Source organism: Cladosporium halotolerans, assembly GCF_011745625.1.
Source record: "Cladosporium halotolerans strain TM138-S3 chromosome Unknown Sca2, whole genome shotgun sequence".
NCBI lineage: Eukaryota > Fungi > Ascomycota > Dothideomycetes > Cladosporiales > Cladosporiaceae > Cladosporium > Cladosporium halotolerans.
The window spans coordinates 1,266,223-1,285,824 of record NW_027191453.1 but is presented as its reverse complement, the minus strand read 5'-3'; the positions used below and the strand labels follow the sequence as shown (position 1 = coordinate 1,285,824).

At 55.4% G+C, this 19,602-nt stretch overlaps 6 protein-coding genes across 6 annotated transcripts; 3 read left to right on the top strand and 3 right to left on the bottom strand.

The window, feature by feature from the left end:
* The first annotated feature begins 37 nt into the window (after nt 1-37).
* Nucleotides 38-1,072, top strand: WHR41_00962 (uncharacterized protein). Its single transcript, XM_069369568.1, has 4 exons — nt 38-140; nt 239-329; nt 480-540; nt 596-1,072. Exons 1-4 carry the CDS (start codon nt 112-114, stop codon nt 646-648), a joined length of 234 nt encoding a protein of 77 aa, XP_069233615.1. The 5' UTR covers nt 38-111; the 3' UTR covers nt 649-1,072.
* A 203-nt stretch (nt 1,073-1,275) lies between these two features.
* WHR41_00961 (uncharacterized protein) lies at nt 1,276-1,860 on the bottom strand (the record flags this gene model as incomplete). The annotated part of the gene is made up of 1 exon (XM_069369567.1): nt 1,276-1,860. One exon carries the CDS (start codon nt 1,858-1,860, stop codon nt 1,276-1,278), a length of 585 nt encoding a protein of 194 aa, XP_069233612.1.
* Nucleotides 1,861-4,554: 2,694 nt separating this feature from the next.
* Nucleotides 4,555-5,214, top strand: WHR41_00960 (uncharacterized protein; the record flags this gene model as incomplete). Its single annotated transcript, XM_069369566.1, has 1 exon — nt 4,555-5,214. The coding sequence occupies one exon, from the start codon at nt 4,555-4,557 to the stop codon at nt 5,212-5,214; it is 660 nt and encodes a 219-aa protein (XP_069233613.1).
* Nucleotides 5,215-5,311: 97 nt separating this feature from the next.
* On the bottom strand, nt 5,312-7,135 carry WHR41_00959 (uncharacterized protein). Its single transcript, XM_069369565.1, has 3 exons — nt 6,937-7,135; nt 6,812-6,874; nt 5,312-6,757 (listed from the first exon to the last, which is right to left on the bottom strand). Exons 2-3 carry the CDS (start codon nt 6,851-6,853, stop codon nt 5,441-5,443), a joined length of 1,359 nt encoding a protein of 452 aa, XP_069233859.1. The 5' UTR covers nt 6,854-6,874; nt 6,937-7,135; the 3' UTR covers nt 5,312-5,440.
* Nucleotides 7,136-7,281: 146 nt separating this feature from the next.
* On the bottom strand, nt 7,282-15,242 carry WHR41_00958 (uncharacterized protein). The gene is made up of 3 exons (XM_069369564.1): nt 14,588-15,242; nt 8,211-14,531; nt 7,282-8,157 (listed from the first exon to the last, which is right to left on the bottom strand). Exons 1-3 carry the CDS (start codon nt 15,035-15,037, stop codon nt 7,687-7,689), a joined length of 7,242 nt encoding a protein of 2,413 aa, XP_069233858.1. The 5' UTR covers nt 15,038-15,242; the 3' UTR covers nt 7,282-7,686.
* A 180-nt stretch (nt 15,243-15,422) lies between these two features.
* On the top strand, nt 15,423-19,570 carry WHR41_00957 (uncharacterized protein). The gene is made up of 3 exons (XM_069369563.1): nt 15,423-18,377; nt 18,424-18,655; nt 18,776-19,570. Exons 1-3 carry the CDS (start codon nt 15,714-15,716, stop codon nt 18,988-18,990), a joined length of 3,111 nt encoding a protein of 1,036 aa, XP_069233651.1. The 5' UTR covers nt 15,423-15,713; the 3' UTR covers nt 18,991-19,570.
* Nucleotides 19,571-19,602: the final 32 nt, after the last annotated feature.

The window sequence follows — 19,602 nt, the reverse complement described above, 5'->3', positions numbered from 1 at the left end:
CCGCTGACCGGACCTTGCCGAAGCTCACGTCGTCGCCCTGAACCTCTCGCGACCACTCATTACAGCCATTGCGTCTACCCAAACCCTCTACACCACTCCACTCCTACGAAAATGCGTCCTACTATCGCTCGCCGTGCCGGGTATGTCAAATTCGAGGCCATCCGAAACGTCGCGCTCGAAGCACAGCCATGACCGCGACCTTCAGATCAGAAGGAATGCGTGCTAACAAGGCATGCAGCATCAACTTCCCTGGCCTCTACCGCCAGAACAAGGTCCCTGCGTGGCAGAGGCTCCACCAGAACCACGACGGTCTCAGGCAGTGGCAGAAGGTTGGTCAACACACGGCACATTCTGGAGGACGAGAAGGGAGGGGAAGAGAAGAGAAGAGAAGAGATCGCATGATGTGGGAGCGTATAATGCGAGCGCGCATGGAAAGAGTCTGAGGCGTTGAGGAGAACAGGCTGACACAAACATTGCAGGGCCCTCGCGCCAAGCTCATGCTTTACCCCTACTACGCCACCATGATCGCGACCTCCTCCGGTAAGCCAAACAGGAAGTGCACCGCAAGAAAGTCACGGCGATTAACAAGCTACAGCATGCCTGTACATGATGTGCCGCATGGTCCTTGGCCACAAGACCTGGTACTAGACGATTCGAGGAACGCTTGAGTGGAAGAGGCTGGACGAGATGAAGATACGGCGAGTCCCAGTACTGTACGTAACATAGAGGGTCGAAAGCGAGCTGTATCCCCATACCCTGGCAGCAACGTGCGCGCTCAAATACAATGTTGAGTTTCTTTTGTCTACAATGCATCTTCAAGCCGGGTCACCGAAGACACCCCGCGACTAGTATTTGCTTGCGCGCGATGAGAACGGTGTGTGAAAATGGCAGGGTTACTGTAAGTTATTGAGTATCGCGTTCGAATTCCTGTTCCTGATGACGGAATATGCTCTGTCGGCTTCCGGCATATCTCCTTCGCGGATACCATGGTACAAGTACTCAGCAGGCATCAAGCTCACGTGCTAGTTGAGGTAGTACCAGAATAAAAAACACGCTCGTTGCCGGCCGCAAAAGCCATTCTCACCCGGTACTGTTACAGAATCACAGATGCCTGGTATGATTACAACCGAATTAAGTACTGGAGTTGCTGGAAGTCGTCAACATGAGTTATGGAGGGCGCAGAAATGAAAGGTAAGATATGCATCAACATGATAGCGGATAGTTGTTAGAAATGTAGTACTATTCAGTCGATAACAGTTGTCCCACACGCTCTCATTACATTTGCCTCGCGCCATCAATCTTCACCTCGAATAGATCGCCGGCCATTTTCCTGATGCCAGCATCCTCTACAGCCGCGAGCTTTTGCTTGATGGCTTCAATGGTCTCGGGACGCAACCCGCCCTGATCCTTTGAGTAGAAATCGACACCAGCAGGCGTGAATAGTGTCTTCGCAAAACAGGTCACGACCCATTTGTTCCCGGTGCCTTCTTCTTCTCCCCAACCAAGCACTTCCCAGTGACTAGAAGCGATCTTCAACCAGCCTTTGCCTCGCCAGTCCCATTCTCCTCTTCCTTCACCGCTCGCCGCATCAACACCTTCTATCGTGTGTACTTTTGCATTTGAGAGTGACTGGTAGCTCACGAGGTCGTCTAGCCTGTCGCTTGACTCCGCCGGTACAGCGTCGGATGATGGCGGCAAAGGCGTGTATTTGATTTGCACATTACGCTTCGAATTCCACATGGGCAGGCTAGAATGAGTGACGTGCCAGGTCTCGGACAGCCATGGTATGGTTGGAAGGATGAAGTCGGCTGAAGGACCGGCTTTAGAGAAGGTCGGCGGGCGGATGATAGTGTCAGCCATTTCGACGAGATTGAGTCACCACAAGTTGTGGCTACGTCCTGGATACTACATGACGAGAGCCAGGGAGCGGAGATAGGAATGCGCGTGCACGGGTTTCCTGCGCGCTTGCGTCGTGGTCATCTCCAACGGTCGATCGGGCTGGCGGCTTGTCTTCACAGCGAAGTGACTCCAGTCCGCACAGCCAATGAGCGTCACATGCGCACGAGCGACTCACCTTATGTCATCTAAAGTCCGGTCGCCACATGTAAGCAGCCATCCATCAGTCAATCCCGTCGGGCAATCATAAGCAGCTCCATGACACCCGAGTACCGGTTATTGTCCGCCTGAACAAAACCGCTCAAACCGTCTGAATGCCCAAAAAGCGCACTTTCAACCACCTCAAACAACACCAAGGCCCGTCATCGTCAACATCCCGACCACCTGCTTCCAAAAATGATGCCCTGGCTTCCTCCGTGATTGAGAAGCTGAGCGAGCTTCGCAAAATCGAAGGTCCTGATGCCGCATCGAAAAAACGCGAGATCGCCGAACTCGTCAGTCAAAGATCCATCCCGCCTGAGCTTCGAGGCATTCTAGGTGTTCCTGAAACTGCACCACCCAGATCTCGGCCAGGGATTAGAGTACGGGACAGGCTTAGGACTCCTGGACCCGCACCGCCAAGGTCGTGGACGTCTCAGGGCGCCGGCAGATCGGTATCAACTTTCGTGTTGCGTGGTCGCAGGAGAGGCAAGAATGGTGCTCTTGCCACAGCGGAACGATTCAAGCCTCGGGAGGTCGAGAGGTTCGTCCGTGCAGCTGGCCTCAATGCTAGATCGGAAGATGTCATCCACGGAGCTCATACTCTGATGCATTACACGCTGAAGACACTGGCGACACAGTGGGATCTATTGGATGAGGAGGACTACCCGGCCTTAGCAGAGCTCCCGCTTCAAATGAGGTTGCAATTGCTTTCATACCTCTGCGTTTATGGCCCTGGAGTTAACCTCGAGGCATTCGATGGATTGACCCAAGGCTCTGACAAAGTCACATACCTGGATCTGTCCGGGCTTGTTGGTCACAGTACTCTGACATTGCCACGTCTAGCAAAGCGATTCCGAGCAGAAGCACCTCAACTGCATCAAACAGCGACAGATAACGTGGCAGACTCGTGGGAAGATGAAGAATCTTCCGAATCTTCCCTGGGTAGCGGTCTCTCACCCTCGAGGTTCTCACATCTCACACACCTGTCCCTTTCACATCCGCCTTCCACCACCCTCTGGCGAGATCTCTTATCTTTCACGAAACACACCCCTCAAATTACTCACTTGTCATTGGCATACTGGCCACGACCAACATTGACGCCAAACTTATCAACCACCATGGTCTCGAGTCAACACGGTCCAGATGTCGCCGCGGGTGGCTCACACATATACTCCGCCCTTGATCAAGATCTGAACGAGCCGGCATCAATACTTCGGCAGTTGAGCTTACACCTGCTCCGGCTTCAGTGGCTTGACATCGAAGGCTGCACCTCTTGGGCACCTGCGCTAGCACTGCTGGCGGCGTTTCCCAAAATTCCAGGCCGCGCTATTGACGGCGACGACTGGTCTTCCGCCGGCACAAGCACATCATCGGCGCTGGTTGATACGTGGAAAAACCTCAACTACATCAATGTCGCTCAAGGTTGGCTTCCCACGCACGCAGGTCTGAAGGCACTGCCTACACAGCAGGGAATATCGTCGGATAGACCAATGGTTCGAGAAATCTTGAACACACTGCACGTCGAGGAAGCCGAGACTCACGATCAGCTGAGCATCGAGAAGCAGAAGGCAATGTTGTGGTTGGAGGCGGAGAGCAAGGTACTAGGTGCTGTACGACGGATCAATTTCCTACGTCGCAACAGCGCACTGCCACTGATCGTCATGGATTTTGGTTGGGCGCGGAAGACACGTTGAGGGTCGGAGACTTCTGAAACGAGGCTATGCAGTTCATAAAGTGTATATCTAGACTTCTTCTTCTTTTCTTCGCCAAATCACATACAGAGATATATGCAACTACCTTCGTCGCCAGCGCATTGAAATGGGCTGAATCCGGAGATAACCGTTGACTTATAATTCTCCCATTTGTAGTGCATTTCTCCATGCTGCGGCCATCATCTCCGAGCCTTGAAGATCCATGTCCAACATCAAATGCACTTGACATCCCTCGTATTGTGTGATCGCTGTTGGAGCTGCTATCAACCTCTGCGTTGCCTGAACAGCCTACTTTTGTTGTGGTGATCGCTCTTGATTGTGACACAGATAGTATTGCAACATGGTGCAAATACCATTGCCTCTGTTGAGATGGCGGACGAACAGGGTTTGTGAGATGCGTTTTCACTCATACGTGCTTTCTCCCAGAGCAGATGATGTATGTACCAATGAGCGGTGGCCGTAGCGTCGGTAGTGGGACATGTCAGAATTGTGATGGACTTCACTTACAATCACGTGTCTATCAAACGCGTGGGCTTCAAACCACTCCCGTGCTTGCGATATTCACATGATACACACACTGCCATCCTTGTCTGTCACATGCTACGCTTCTACTTGAGAAATAAAACCGGCTGCACACTTCTCTTCTCCCTTGAACTCCTACCATAGCCACTGACCACATTGCCGTGAGAGTTTTCATTGTGAATACTCCAAAGAACGACATTGCTGACATTCACGCGCAGACAAGATGACCAACGGTACCACCAGCCGCCTCCGCACCGCAGCCTCGAGGCTGTTCAAGAAGGGCGATGACGAGCGCCGCCCGGCGCTCGTCATCAGCTCGCCCATTCCGGGCACCTTCGTCCACCACAACGCGGTGGCGACGAGCGCAGCAGCGCAAGAAGAGCGTGCTGCCGCCGAGAGCACGCCGGTCGTTCAACACGACCACCAAACCATCCGCGACCGCGACCGCAACGTCGCGAGTCAAATGAGTGTCTTCAACAGACGACTCAACACCACCAGAGACGCGCTCTCCAACGCGCAAAACGCCGCCATCGAGCTCGAGCGGCAGCTGTCGATCCTTCGGATCGAACTCGACAACACGATCGACGTCGCCGGCACCGCGCGTTACCTGCGCGACGGCATCCTCACACAGAGCTGGGCGGCAGATCACCCGAGAGAAAGGCTGAGAGAAGAGGTGGAAGAGCTAGAAGCTCGGATCGAGAGAATGAGGGGGGACAGAGAGCAGCTGGAGAGAATGGCCGCCGAACTGAGGCTGAGAGACGAGATCATGGTGGCGATCGAGTACTTCCTTGATCAGAGACGCCAGGGACGGCTGGATACCGATCGCGAGGGCGGCAACACCACAGCAGCAGGCGACAATCGTGGCAGTAACCCACGTACCTGAAGCAATCAATCACACGGCGATCAGTCACAAAGCGACCAGCAACATGGGCGATTAAGAGGCGATGGACATGAAGCATAAGCGAAGCATACTGTGGGCGCAAGAGAGAGGGCAAGCGACTTACTTCATACCGCGGTCAAAGCTGAATTGAACGATTCTGAACCCCCCCCGAAACTGAATATCGCTTACAATCTTCCGTGAAATCCGTGACGCCAGATTGCCCAATACATTAGTCCTTCTTCTCCCCTCCCCACACGACCTGCTTCCCACTGGCAGCGACGCTTTCGGCCTTCTCTTTGACGTCTTCCACAGCATGGCTTGCGTGTTCTCTCGCATCATCGATCGCATGTGACGCTGAAACCTGAGCTTTCTGCAACTCAGCTGGCCATTTCTTCGTCAACTTAAGCAGAGCATAGTACAGCTGGATAACACCAACATGTACGCTTTCCTTCATAGCCATAGTCAACCCATGGCTGAGAAATCCCTTGAGAACCTCAGCTTCCAAGCCAGAGTAAAGTCCGCTGACGCCTTCAGATCTGTAAATCTTGCGGAGCGACACTATGACGGCGTACTGGGCAGACATCAGGCGTAGAGCCGTCTTGAGGTGATCAGTGGCTTTGCGGCGCTTTGGAGTGGCGTTCATCTCGGGTTCGTCGAGGGCCGGTGGCACATAAGCGTCATCTTTCTCAGTGACCTCTGTCTCCAAATCCTCGGCAGGAGCTTTCGTCTGGGCCCGGGACTTGGCCAGGCTGACCGGGTACGTAATGGCCGTGGCGATGGCTTTGCTGGTGGCAGCGATGAGGAAGGTCATTTGCGGCGTGGGATTCTCTCGACGGGCTCGCGGCAGTAGCCGGTGCAAAAGATTATCGACAGCAAAAGTGATGGCAGGGTTGAGAGTCAGAATGACGCTGGCGCTGTATCCAGCCCAGAAACCCTTCAAACCGCGCTCCGATCGGATTTGCAGAGCAATATCTTTCACGGTCAATTTACTGCTCTGACTCGGCGAGGTTGACGAGGTCGGGTCGCGTGCCGCCACAAGCGCAGCGGTTTGCTGGCGAGTGATAATGTTCTGCAAAGGCGTGGTGACGAATCGAGCCAGAGCCCCAGCGCCGACACCAATCCCGAGCTCCTGGTGGACGGGCAAGCTGCTACCAAATTTCTTGGTCTGGCGCTGACGCAAGAAATTGTAAACGAGGAAAAACAAGAACGAATCCGCCAAGCCCTTCAGAACGTCAGGAGCCAAACCTGTGTAGAAGGCCTTCAGCCCGCCTTCGGTATCGTAGATTTTCCGAGCTGCATCGATGAGATTCTCATATTCAGCATCGGCATCCCGGGCTGCCGACGGTGCTTCTTTCGGCCCAGATAGCTGCCTTTGGACCTGCAGGCGGGTGATGACAAGATCCAATGGGTAAAGCAGCAACTTCGTCGCAGCGGTGGCAGCAGAACCAGCAACAGCATGGCCAAGGGCAGGCAAGATCGGTCCGCCACCGAGAGACGACGTTTTGCCAGCTTCCTCCTGGATCATATGATAAAGCGTGAAAGCATCCTGGTTGCCGTACTCAGCAGAATGAAGGGAGAAAAGAGCGTCAAAGTATCTTACGAGCTGCGCATTGTAGACGATATCGTCCTGCGTATCCGCCATTTTGCAGTATTGCGAATTTGTCTTCAATGCAGTCAGCTCTGGCTCTCACTCAATAGTATGGACCGATCGCGGGCTCAACCCACCTTCTTATGCCACCACAGCTACGCAGCTAGACCATCGGCAACGCTGCTCCAGCATCCAGCTTGCAGCAATATCTCACAGCAGAGCCTGCGGGGTGCATATACGTACTCGCGTGAGTGAGGAGAAGCTCCCCCGTCAAGCCAGTTGCAGGATGGCGAGGGCGTGATGCGATGGAGGTCCCCTGTGCTTGGCTGCCGGCCGTTGCTGATGCGGTCATCGCGTGCCCCGGAAACGCTGGCTGGGGATGAGGGAGAGTTCGCCGGATCAGCGGCAGCGTGGAGCTACCAAACCTTCTGCTGGCTGTGTACCAACCTTTCTTTGACAACATCATACGCATTCGAAAAGAATTCCTTAGAAGACGTGGTCAAACATTAATTCAGTATCTGCAAGCGAGGAAATCCTCGAGAGTACGAAAGTCTGTATAGGTATACAGTGGCCAGCATCCGCCACACCACTCCCCCTCCAAGCCTCCATCATAATCCAGCAAGCCCATCATAAAGCAATAAACCCACAAAAATATTAAAGCCCAATCCCAAAATGTAAAATCAAGGTAAACCCACAGAGTGCCACCAAGAAAAAAGAAGTGAAGTCGGCTCCCATCTCCCCTCACAGAAACGCCTCGCTCTTCAGCGCCCTGACCCGGTTGTACCCAGGAGCCCGATCGCCCCTGTCGCCCTCCCAGTGGTCGACGAAATCACGAATGCCAACATTAACGCCGTTCGCAATGCCCGTATGCGCCTCACGCGCCCGATCTACAAAAAACCCTTCGTTAAACTGCTCTGCCGCGCCGGAACTTCGATCTTGACGTCGCCCGCCACGCTCGCCGGCCGTACCGAGCTGGCCCTCCTGCTTCCGCCGCCGTTGTCGCTGAGAGCGGCGATGCGCTCGCTGCGCGCCACGCTGCCGCGTTCGACCCGGAGGCCGCGATGAGTCTCCAATTCACGCTCGAGGCGAAGGCTCTTCTCGCGTTCTTCGCGGAGCTCGCGTTCGGCACGCTTGGCGGTGAGCTGCGCGGAGGAGTCAGATGCCTGCAGCTCGTCGATTGTCTGGAGCAGACGCTCGATCTTGTCGCGAGACTTGGCGAGGTCGTCGGACAGGATTGTCGCGGACTTCTCGCGACGGTCGATCTGTGCTTGCAGGTCCTTGACCGTACGGTCGACGTTGCGGACGCTGCGAGCCTCTGAGGTACGGCTCTTCTCCAGATCTTCGAGTTGTTGCTCGAGCTGAGAGTTTGTGTTAGCACAATGCTTTTTGTGTCGATCGAAAGTGAACTCACCTCTTGGACACGACCGTGCAAAAATCGCACATCCTGGCTACCGCTAGAGTAGCCCTTAGTCTCAAGGTCAATGCACTTGAGCTGGAGATCCTTGACGCTCTTCTCGAGAGCAGCCTTCTCCTTGTGCAGCTGCACACTCTTCTCGCGCTCAGTGGCGATGTCCTTCTGCACCTCTTGGGCCAAAGCCTCCGAACGGCGCATCTTGCCGACAGCGGCAGAAGCGACATCCTCCGAGTGAGCAAGCTTGGACTTGAGGTCGAGGACCTCACGATCAGTCATGGCAGCGTCGCGCTTCGTCGGCGAACCGCTTCTGGAGATATCCTCCAGACTTGCAGCAGCCTCCGCAAGCCTAGCCTCCAAACCCTTCTTCTCAGTGATCAACATGTCACGCTCAGCGGCGACATCATCGACGTTGCTGCGCAAGTGACGGACCTGGCCGAGCAGATCCACGATCTTGCTCTGAGCGTCATTGTGCGAGTTAACGGCGTCGTCCCTGGAGTCGGAGAGGCTCTGCAAGGCGACTTCCAATCGGGACTTCTCCTTGGCCCAAGTAGAGCTGTTGAGCACTTCATCATCCCACTTGCCGCGAAGCTCCTCCAACTCATCACGCAAACGGCCGTTTTCTCCACGAGCGTGGATGACGTTGTCGCGCTCAATCTCGAGCTCAGAAGTGAGCGAAGTGAGCTCAGACTGGTACTTCTTTCTGGTCTGCTCCATCGAAGACTCTTTGTCCTCGATGTCCATCGCTCGCTGCGAGCGGTAGTCCTCGAGCTCGTTCTGCAGACGCTTCTTCGCCTGCAGTGCGCCGTCGAGGTCGGCAGACAGATCTTCGACTCTCTCCTCGTACTGCTGAGTCTGTCGCTGAAGATCTTCGAGCGCCATGTCCATCTCCTTGCGCTCGGACATGATGCTTGCGCAGGTCTCCTCCGCCTCCTTCGCCTGGGACTTGGCAAATTGCTCCGCGCGGGAAGCCTTGAGAACGGCGATTTCAGCCTGCTCGAGCCTGGCAAAGTACTCGTCAGAGCGAGCCTTGTACATCTCCAAGCTGTCTTCGACATCGACCAGCTTCGAGACTTCCGTGTCGAGCTTGATCTGCAGGTCTGAGAACTCCTGCAGCAGCTGGGAGTGATTGGCGGCTTCCTGCTCGCGCTCGTAGTGGATGTCGTTGAGCTCTGACTGCGCGTCGCGGAGGTCGACTTCCACGCTGACCTTTTTGCGCTTGATGTCGTCGAAGGAGGTCTTAGCGTCGGCGAGCTCTGCGATCGCGGCATTGTGGGCAGTGAGCAGGGATCTGCGCGATTGCTCCTGCGAATTGATCAGATCGTAGAGCTCCTCGTGACTCTTTGTCTGGACCTCCTTGAACGACAACTGCCCGGTGCGAATGCTCTGCTCGAGCGCCGTGACCTTCTTGGCGGAGTCGTCAAGCATGTCATGCAGGCGGAAGTTCTCCTTCTCGAGCTTCTGAACACGACGCAGCGAAGGACTGTCATCTTGCCAGTTGCCGTTGTTTGGTGTGCGGTCGATTTGAGCCTGCAGATGGCTGTTCTTCATCTCAGACATCTGCAGCTGGTTTTGCAGCAGCTCGAGCTCACCAGCCAGATCCATGCGCTGGTGGTACGTGACAGTGTCTACCGTGCGATCTGAGCGAGCGGAATCGTTGGTGTTGTTGCTGATGTGGCGCTGGCTGCCAGGCGTGTGCACACCACCAGGCGAGAAGTTCTTGCGGGTAGCCTCCCAGTCACGCTTGATGTTGGAAGGCGAAGACCGGGCGTTAACCTGACTTGCGTTCATCTCCTCAAGCAGAGCCCGCTTGGAGTTGTGGTGGCGTGTGTCGTTCTCCTGCAAATCCTCGGTGTGTTGCGAGCGAAGGTTCTCCAGTTGCGTCTCCGCGCGTGCGAAACGATCAGTCGCGAGACGGAGTGCATTCTCGGACGCTTCAAGCTTCTGAGCAATGTCAATTGTGCGCTGCAGCTCCGGCTTCGCACTATCGAGGTTGGAGGGCACGCTTCCGTTCTCGGGGTCGAAAACCTTGGCCAGCAGACGCAGGTGCTCGCGCGCCTCCTCAAGCTCCTTGTTGGCATCGTCAAGCGAAGTTTGCACAGTGCGAGTGTTCTGTTGTGCTTGAGTTCGGAGCTGCCTCTCAGTCTCGAGCTTCCTGTTGGCCTCGGCAAGTTGAAGATTGACAGCAGAAGATTGTTGCTCAGCATTGCGCGTAGTCTTGTGTTCGCGATCCATCTCGTGGCTGAGGTCCTCAAGGCTGAGCGTCAGCTTCTCCTTCTGCTTCTCGAGAGAAGTGATCTGGAGCTGTGAATCGTTGAGCTGGCGCTGTAGCTTCTTGTTCTCCTCGTCGGATTTGCTCTTCTCGGCAATGACCTGGTTGAGTCTCACGCGCTGGTTGTCGCTTGCCTTGGAGTTCGAGCGGGCGATGTCCAAGTTCTTCTGTTGAACTTTGTTCAGCAATGCGCGGTTGTCGTTCTCCGATGCGGTCAAGCGGCCCTTGATGGTGACGATTTCGCGCTCGAGACGTTGCTTGTCTTGGTCGTGGTGCAGCTTGAATGAGTCCGAATCCGCGATGAGCTGCTTCAAGCGCTGAACTTCACCAGTCAGACGCGCGCGATCATTCTCCATCTCCTCAACTTGGTGGCATTTGTCATCCAGGTCACGGCGGAGCAGAGCTGCACGCTCGTTCGCCTGCTTGGTAACGTTGCGCTCGACCTCGGCCTCGCAGTCGATCTTGGCTTCCTGCAGCTCGATGAACTTCTTTCTCAAGTCTTGCAGCTCCGCCTGATACTCTTTGCGCTCCTGATCGGCCTGCTCTCTGGCGCTGGTGGCACGCCTGGTGACGTCTGATTGCGTGTACATCTCCTTCTCAATCGTGACTTTGCTGTCGTTGAGCGCTTCGAACTCACGCTTCAGATCCTCAAGCTCAGCTTCTGCGATCTTCTTGACGTCGTCTCTTGACTGGCGTTCGCGGCTTAGATCAGTCTGAGCTTCGAAAAGCTCGCCCTTGATATCATGGAGCTGCGCTTCGAGCATCTCGACTTGCTCGTTGGCGGACGTTTGCTCCTCAAGGGCACGTCTCGCATCCGCTGCCTCGCGCTCGAGTTGGGCATGCTGAGTACGGACAGCCTCCATCTCAGCTTGGACTGAGCGAAGTCGGTTCTGAACACTGCCGTGTTGCGTCGTAAGCTGGTGCTTCTCCTCCTCAAATCGCTTGCGATCATCCTGGTATTTCTTCAGGTCGGTCTTGAGGATAGCAAGCTCACTATCCTTGCGACGGATCACATCCTCAAAGCTTGCGGAGGTAGAAGACAGGTCAGACATCTGCTGGCGAATGGAACGGTTCTCATCCAGGAGATCGCGAACTTGCTTCTTAGCGCCCTGGAGCTCCTTGTTGGCGTTGGAGAGCTTGAGGTCAAGCTCCTGGTCGTTCTCAAGTAGCTTGGCTTCGAGGTCTTGATTCTTGCGCTCACGGAGGCTGAGTTGGCTCTGTAGCATCCTGATCTCTTGAGTCAGGCGTTCTTCCTCCTCGGTCCTCTGCGAACGGCTCCTCTCCACTTCAGCCAGGTGCTCGTCCAGCTCGGAGATACGGTCTCTCAGATCTGTTTTCTCACCCTCAAGGCGAGCAATGATCTGGCCGGCTTGCTCGACTTGCTTCAAGCGCTCGTCAGCCTCATGCTCGGCAGCCTTGCGAGCCGCCATAAGCTCGTCAACCTGACCTTCAAGGCTCTCTTGGTCCTCAAGAGCACCCTGAAGCTTCTCAATGAGCTCAGCCTCGCGGTCTTGAAGACGGCGGAAGATCTCCTCCTTGTCCAGAGCAAGTGCGCGCTCGCTTTCAAGAGTGTGCTGGATGCGCTGCACTTCAGTCTCAGCTCTGCGACGTTCCTCTTCGATGTTCGCACGGCTCTGTTCTTCGGCAGCCATCTTCTCTTGCAGCTTTTTGATCTCCTCTTCGCGCTTCTTGACCTCCTGAGACTGCCTAGTAGCCCCCAGCAGAGGGCGCATGCGCACAAAGAGCTGCCACCACGGGTTTGCTTGCATTTGCTGGTAGACCTGGAAGTTACGCTGGATGACACGGGTGGCTTCGGCGCGGTAGAGTCGCTTGTTAGCCTGGCGTCTCTGCACAAAACCGCGGGCGAGAGACTGGAATCGCTCGACGATGGCGCGGATAAGGGCGTCGCGCTGCTCTTCGAGCTCGGCCAAGACACCGGCGCGGAAGAAGACTTTTGTGAGGCCAACCCGGTACCAGGACTTATCGAGGTTGAGCTTCTCCAGCATGATCTTGCTAGCTGCCTGGCCTTCGAGGTAGCCGCGGGGCATGTTCGTGCAGAGAATCTCGTAGCGAGCGCGGAACTCGGCGAAGGGCAGTCTGTTGGGGAAACCAGTCCTGGCAATCCTGATACCTTCAAGCACACCGTTGCAACGAAGCTGGTCGAGTACGAGTGGCGTGCTGAACTGCTTCGGCTTCTTCTTGTGGTTGGGCAAGATACAGCGAACGAAGTGTGGGTGCGTCGAGTGCAGCTGAGACATCAATGTGGACAAGTTCTCCTTGTGTCGCTGAGCCACCGTCCGGAAGAGGCCCTTCTTCACACGACTGCGTCCACCGCCCTCGCCGAAGTCGTCGGTCTCTGCGCAGTCGGCGAAAAGCTGTGCAACGTGCTTGTTAGACGATGCGCCAAGAAGCTTGGTGACATTGTCGTTGAGTGGATCCTTGTTCTTCTCAAGCCAACCTTCGGTCGAGTACTCGACCTCTGCAGCGTAGTGAGTGAGCATGAAACCCTGGCTCAGCAGTGATCGCTTGTACTTTGGTGTCTTGCGGTCCCAAAGAGAGTGAAGCTTTTCGGTGAAAGTCTTGTCGGTGGCCCGGGGCATCACCGAATCTTCATCCAGGCAAGAGAAGATACCGATTGGGTTTGGCAGCTCAATGAGATCGATAGTGGGCTGCAAGTCTTTGCCAAAGTCGATGAACTTCCACTCGATTTGCTCACGCGCGTACTCTTCTTGCTCCAAGACGAACATGTGGTGGTTGAAAAATTGCTGAAGCTTCTCGTTGGTGTAGTTAATGCAGAGCTGTTCGAAGCTGTTGTTCTCGAAAATCTCAAAACCAGCGATATCAAGAACACCAATGAATGATGTACCGTCGCTGAATGATCCTGAGGAGGTTCTGTCGAGCTGGTGATTGATACGAGTTACGAGATCGCCGAAAGCACGCTCGTAGATACCCTTCGCCAGAGCATCAATGGATAGTCGTGCCTGCTCGGGCGTCTGCACCTTCTCCACCCATTCGGTGCCGGCCTTGACTCTGGGATGTAAAAGAGCCTTGGCGAAAGCGGCTGCATCTATTCCAAGCAAGTGACAGGCTCTCTTGACCGCATCCTCGGCGTCTGGGTGCAAAGCCGCCTGGTCTCCTCGCAGGCTCTCTTTCACCACTGCCACGTTACCGAGGTGAAGGACACCCGCGACTGTCGACAAGATCGACTTTTGGTCTTTGTCGGAAAAGCTCATGATGGCAAAAGCTTCAAGCAGAGCATTCCATTCCGCAACATCATCGACGCCGGAAATGGTGTCGTTTCCTCGTTTCGTGTACTCGAAGTGCTCAACTTCCATGTTGTCCAAGAGAAAGTCCTTGCGCATTTGCTTGTCCGCACCTGAAAGCAACTGATAGAACACATGGTAGTTGCGCTCTTGGGAGCTCAACCTGACGACTCTGCTCTTTTCGAGGAGGTACCAATCGATGAAGGCGCCCGCAATTTGGCCAGACCGGGTGAACTCGATCCTGATGAACTTTCCGAAACGCGAACTGTTGTGGTTGCGCAAAGTCTGAGCGTTGCCGAAAGATTCAAGTATGGGGTTCGCGCGTAGGATCTGCTCTGACAGATTGGAAAGATGTCTTCCTCCTGACTTCGCGCGTGGTGTGTCCGAAGTCGCGACTGATGCGAGGTACTGAATGACCTTTTTTGTGTTCTCCGTCTTGCCTGCGCCTGACTCTCCAGTGACCAGAATGGATTGGTTTTCTCCTTCATCGACCAGATTCCTAAATGCCTCGTCTGCCATCGCGAAGATATGGGGCTTGGTATCTTCCCGATGCCGTCCTTTGTACATGTTCACATAATCCCTTCCATATATGGGTAGCGGAGTGTAAGGGTTCACGGTCACCAAGAAGAGGCCGGAATACGTATAAATGAGGTCCGCAAGATATCTTTGGTGGAGGTTGTGGACAACGCTGGCTTCGTTGAGGTGCGTAAGTTCAGCCATGTCGTCTGCTTTATCGAACTTGGCCGGGTTGACCTTGTCGACACTGTCGGCGGGCACATCGCGTTGCTATACCAGTTGTCAGTCTTTCAAGCCCAGCTGGCTTTGGTGTTGCTCCCACTCACTGTTCCATCCTCGCATTGCGCTTTCAGCATGCCCCCCGGCAGCGCTTCCACCACCCATCCCTTCACGAATGCCTTCTCGTCATCGCGCATCCAGATGTATCGTTTCCCAGACAAATCGTTCTCGCCCTCAACCACGCGCACATCCTGGGCACCATCCATGTTTTCCGGCTTGATAAATTGGGGCGCAAAGGTGCCAGCAGCTGCGCCGCCTCGCGCGGAGCCGGTCCGTCTTGAGTTCGTCCTACCTAGACCGCCAGATTTAAGCTCTTGTAACGACTGATTCCGCACATGGCCCATGGGGGTGCTCGGCGACAATCCTGATTGCAGGAAGTTGGACTTGGATCTCGCGTGCCCGGGTGGAGGGCCTGGTGACGGAGTGTCCGGATCTCTTTCGCGCCCTTGCAGCGCTCCATTGCGCCATCTTGGCCCGTCCTGCGCCTGCGAGCTCATAGTCGCTCAGCCTGGCGCTGCTTTGCCGGTGTTGTTAGTAGTCGTAAGGCCTCTGGCCGTCGTGCGCGCATCTGAGGGCCCGTTCAGGCGCCCATCAGAGGACTGGGGGAAAGTTCGAAAGTGCCGTTAGCCTCGAGGGCGGTCGCCTTATGTACAGGGTCAATGTGTGTGGGTGTGCTATAGCACGCGAGATTGTTTGGCAACGGTCGTGTTTCTCAAGTCCCCGTGTTTACGTTGTACTGCTTTGGGCGACGGCAACCGCCCGCAACTTACTCCACCCGTGAGCGAATCGCTGATCGCCGGAGGTGGCCCTAGCGCCGGCCGCGCTGGCCTCCGCAAAACCATCCTTGATCCATCACCCACAGACGCGCGAACCAGTGCTTGGACCAAACGAGCTCGGCGCGAAAGTACGCACTGCCGCCACTCACTTGCAAGACACCTCATACCGTTCAACGGGCTACTTCGAAGTGTCACGCGCTCGGCATTTGCTGTCCAAAGCGTGGGACGAGCACACGCTGACCACGTCTCCGTCTGCGCACCGGCAGGCCGAACACCGATACTTTTACTACCTTCACTGTAACGCGCGATATAGGAATCTGCCGCTCCTCTTCACTCGGCACGGTGACGCGTGACATCGACCTCACGCACGTGAGTCCGGTTGCGGCTACCAGGCAAGATGTCACACAATTTTCCATTCCCTTTTCAACCAGGCAGCGTCCCTCCGCCTGCATACCAACACCCTCCACAAAATATCACCATGCCTGCATCAAACGTCCCAGCGGCAACGCCAGTGCCTCAGAATCAACAGCAAGCTTTCCTGCAGAATGCGCAATTACCTGGCATCGACATGAGTAGCATCCTCCAGAGCATCCCGCCCGAGCACCTCGCCGCCCTAGGCCACCTGTTTCAAGCCGGCCTCTTTCCGTTACCTCCAGCACAAATGCCTGCTGGCGTTCCTGCGCAGGTGAATGCGCCTGTGCTGGCAGACGCGCTGGCGGCGCCGCTAAATGGCGCTGCCACTGCTCAAGAGGTGGACCCGCAGACGGCAGACCGTGAGGAGGGCGAGTTGGAGGACGCTGAGACTGTGCCCCAGGGAGTGCCAAATTTCCTTCGGCCTCCGCCCACCGGACCAAGAAAGCGCAGTGTGACCGACCATGCCGCTCAAAATCGCAATAACATGGACAAGCGCGCGAAGCGTCAACAATCTCCACCTCGGAAGCCCAAGGGTCACGACCGGAGAAAACCAGAGGGTCGTGCTAGTAGCCAGGCGTCTCCTCCACCGCGATCACCGGTGCTCAAAAAACGCGCAAGACACGAGGCTGCCAAAACATTCGTCCTCACCGCTTACCGCGCTGGGCTTACGTTCGACGACCTGGCGCGGGAAGTCGGCGACGCGAGAATGCTTCGGATCATTTTCAAGGAGCTCGGGCTGAATGCACCAGCAGAGACCTCGCAACAGACAAACGCGTCTCGCACGCATGCGCAGGGCTATACAGGCAAAGCTGCAGTTGCCTCTACCCAGAACTCGCCCGTCAATACGGCTGCATCTGAACATGCAGTCAAGCCGGCCGCAAACCGTTCGTCTATATCTAAAGCTCCAGCTGCAGCGCCCGTCGATCGGTCTGCGTATCTCGCAAGACTGCAGGCAGCAAAGAACAAAAAGAACGAAGTGTCAGGCGCAGCTACACAAACAGCGTCCCTTGAGTCGCCAAAAGCCACGCCGGCCCCTGTATCTGTCCAAGCTGCCGCCTCCACCGCGCCTGCAACCACCAGACCTACCGTGCCACAGCCGAGGAAGGCTAATGTGCAGACCGATCTCATTCGTAAGAGGCTTGAGGCCTTGAAAGCGGAACAAGCTCGCAAGCGCGAGGCAGAGCGCCTTGCCAGCACTACAGCCGCTCTTGGCAGCAAAAAGGCTGAAGACACCGCGGCGCCAGTCGGCCAGTCGATCCCTTCTTCGCTTCCAGACTCGCCTTCTTCGTCTGGCCAACCGGCCTTGCGGGTATCTTCTGCTCCTTCGACGCGAACAGCATCTCTTGCGACATCAGCACAGTCCATTCAACCTTCTCCCTTCGCCTCCCAGTTTCCCGGCCTACCGGGGCTTTTCATGACTGGAGTTTCAACCCAACCGCAAACGCCAATTACTGGTTCGCAACATCAGGCATCCGAACATCCTCCCACGAAAGTGTCATTCTCGGACGCGGCAATCGAAAACGGAGCTACAAGTTCGCTAGATTCTAGTGTCGCGCCAAGTGCACGTTCATCACCTGTGGTTCACCAAACGGAAACTGCCATCGAGGCTAGGCCTTCCACCGTGCCAAGTGTTTCGCATTCAGGCCAAGCGACACCCAGGCATCCGTTCAAATATGACAGCAACGATGATTCCGTGATCATACATGTCAGCGATGAGGAGGAATCCGAACTTGACGACATGGACGAGGATGAAGGCAATGCTGCCTCCCCTGCCAAGGATACAGCATTCAAGACCATGAAGCCAGGCCTTTTGCATGACTTCCCTCCTCCCATCAATGGCGCTACTACTTCGGCGCCTGGCACGCCTGGAGCAAGCACACCTGGTGGAACTGCGTATCAACGCAAACTCCAAGAGATTGAAGAGATGAACCGACGTATTGCTGAGATGCAGAAGCAGCCTAAGAAGGTCAAACCGACAACAAGCACCGCATCAGCGCCTGCACCAGCCTCGTCACTTCCAGGTCTCATCGGCCATTACCAGGCTTCTGCTGACAGCGCCGCCGCACCTCAACCTGGCGAGGAGCAGCCCGATGAGTCCAAGCAGAGGATGGAGGCGAGGTTGTCACAGCTCAAAGAAGAAGCTGAAATTATCTCTGACCAACGCCATGCGGCTCATGCGGCTCAAGCTCCCGCATCCGTGCAGGCGCATGGCCAGGATGCGTCCGCGCCCAGCGACAGTGATGATGCCATGGATCTGTCAAGTGGCGACGACAGCGATTCGAGCGAGGATGAGGCTCAACCATCCGCGCCTGACGTCCCGACCGTTGAAAATGGTGTCGAGGAGATCGACTCCGCGCAGTCAGATGTCTCCATGGATGTTTCCTCAGATTCAGAGACTAGCGAAAATTCGAGCGACTCATCTTCCGACTCAGAGGACGAAGTCGGCGATGAGTATGAGCCCGCGCCCGCAACTGCAGTTTCTGGAGACATTGATTCCACACCAGCTCTTCCTACTGCGCTGCCCAGACTCGAGCCTCAATCTGTTCCCTCCCCATTGATCTCCAAATCGCAAGCAGGCCCTCAAGACGCCGATTTGGCGCCAGAGCTTCAACCAGCATCACGAGGGCAAGAGAATGCGACCCCAGAGGTGTGTAATCCATGACAAGATCCCGGCAAAATATTAATTATACCAGCAGCATGAGGCTTCGCGGCCCCACTACACCCCTTATGAAAGTCCTCTGAGGGTATTCAAGGACTACCGCTTCCACCCAAAGTTTACTTCAGATGTTTCGGGTGGGTTCAAGTCGCTAACATACAGCAACAAGATCGATCCTGCAGAGTTCATCTGTGCAAACGAGCTATCGACCGGCAATTGCAACGATGCTAGTTGCGAGGACCAGCATTTCCGCGACATGGCCGTCAACGGTGCGTACTATGGCGAATGGCATGCCCCCCCTAGATGCACATTTTTTACGCAGCCTCTTCACTCCAAAGATAAATTTTGCTCTCTCAGATGGTAGCTGACGCAGCTATACTAACATGTAGATGCCGAGCTTCTTAAAGACCTAGGAACCCGCAACGCCCCTTGGAAAACAGCTGAGGAAGAACAGCGCTGGAAGGCTGGTCTTACCGACGTTGTAAGGCAGCTGCGCGCCTCGAATCAAGGTACCGACGTAAATGCCATTGCCGCGCGCATTGCGCTCTATCGACGTGAGTTTGTCGGCAAACCCGACCAAATCCTTCATCTGAGCTCCACCTGAATCGGGCCTCCATTCAAACCAGAAAAAAAGAAAAGAAAAAAAGCCCAGATCAATGGAGCGCGCGATAGCAGCCATGGAGATGTTTTTGGAGAGCGGGACGGAAGACACCGCACGTCGTGCGGATCTCCTTGGTACCCGAGCTTACATGACACTGGTGGTTGACTTCGTCCTTCACCATCATGACAGAGCTCACACTCGCGGGAGCGAAGCAGGTCGCTTGACCCTGTAGTCGACAAGCAGGCGATCAGCTGTGCAGATAGGCGAGACGGACAGACAGTTCTTTGTGGCATGCTCGGTTCGCGAGTTACTACTAAACATCCTAGTCTCCTCTATTCTGAGTGTAGACTGCCCTCAACAGGCAGCGGGTGCTTGCCTTCCCATATGTATGGGCCTTGCAACTGCGTTTCCTGTTGGAGCGGCTTTGGCGTGGAGTTACAGGAAGCATTCTGTATTTGGTTTCGGACATGGGTGTTTGGTTTCGGACATGGGATAATCCTACTTTGAGCAAGCAAGGTGCCTGGCGTATGCTTCAATGGTATTCAAATTTCGTAGCCTGTAAGAAACCGGTCTCTCTTTTCATTATCCTGCGCGACCTTCACATGATATAGCTCA

Coding starts and splice junctions, on each gene's coding strand:
- WHR41_00957 (XM_069369563.1), top strand. CDS start 15,714: ATGTCACACAATTTTCCATTCCCTTTTCAACCAGGCAGCGTCCCTCCG. Junction 18,378..18,423: donor AAGAGAATGCGACCCCAGAG/GTGTGTAATCCA, acceptor TAATTATACCAG/CAGCATGAGGCTTCGCGGCC. Junction 18,656..18,775: donor CCGCGACATGGCCGTCAACG/GTGCGTACTATG, acceptor ACTAACATGTAG/ATGCCGAGCTTCTTAAAGAC.
- WHR41_00962 (XM_069369568.1), top strand. CDS start 112: ATGCGTCCTACTATCGCTCGCCGTGCCGG. Junction 141..238: donor ACTATCGCTCGCCGTGCCGG/GTATGTCAAATT, acceptor CAAGGCATGCAG/CATCAACTTCCCTGGCCTCT. Junction 541..595: donor CATGATCGCGACCTCCTCCG/GTAAGCCAAACA, acceptor AACAAGCTACAG/CATGCCTGTACATGATGTGC.
- WHR41_00959 (XM_069369565.1), bottom strand. CDS start 6,853: ATGGCGGATACGCAGGACGATATCGTCTACAATGCGCAGCTC. Junction 6,758..6,811: donor TCGTCTACAATGCGCAGCTC/GTAAGATACTTT, acceptor TACGGCAACCAG/GATGCTTTCACGCTTTATCA.
- WHR41_00958 (XM_069369564.1), bottom strand. CDS start 15,037: ATGAGCTCGCAGGCGCAGGACGGGCCAAGATGGCGCAATGGAGCGCTG. Junction 14,532..14,587: donor CGCAATGCGAGGATGGAACA/GTGAGTGGGAGC, acceptor CAACTGGTATAG/CAACGCGATGTGCCCGCCGA. Junction 8,158..8,210: donor TGCACGGTCGTGTCCAAGAG/GTGAGTTCACTT, acceptor ACAAACTCTCAG/CTCGAGCAACAACTCGAAGA.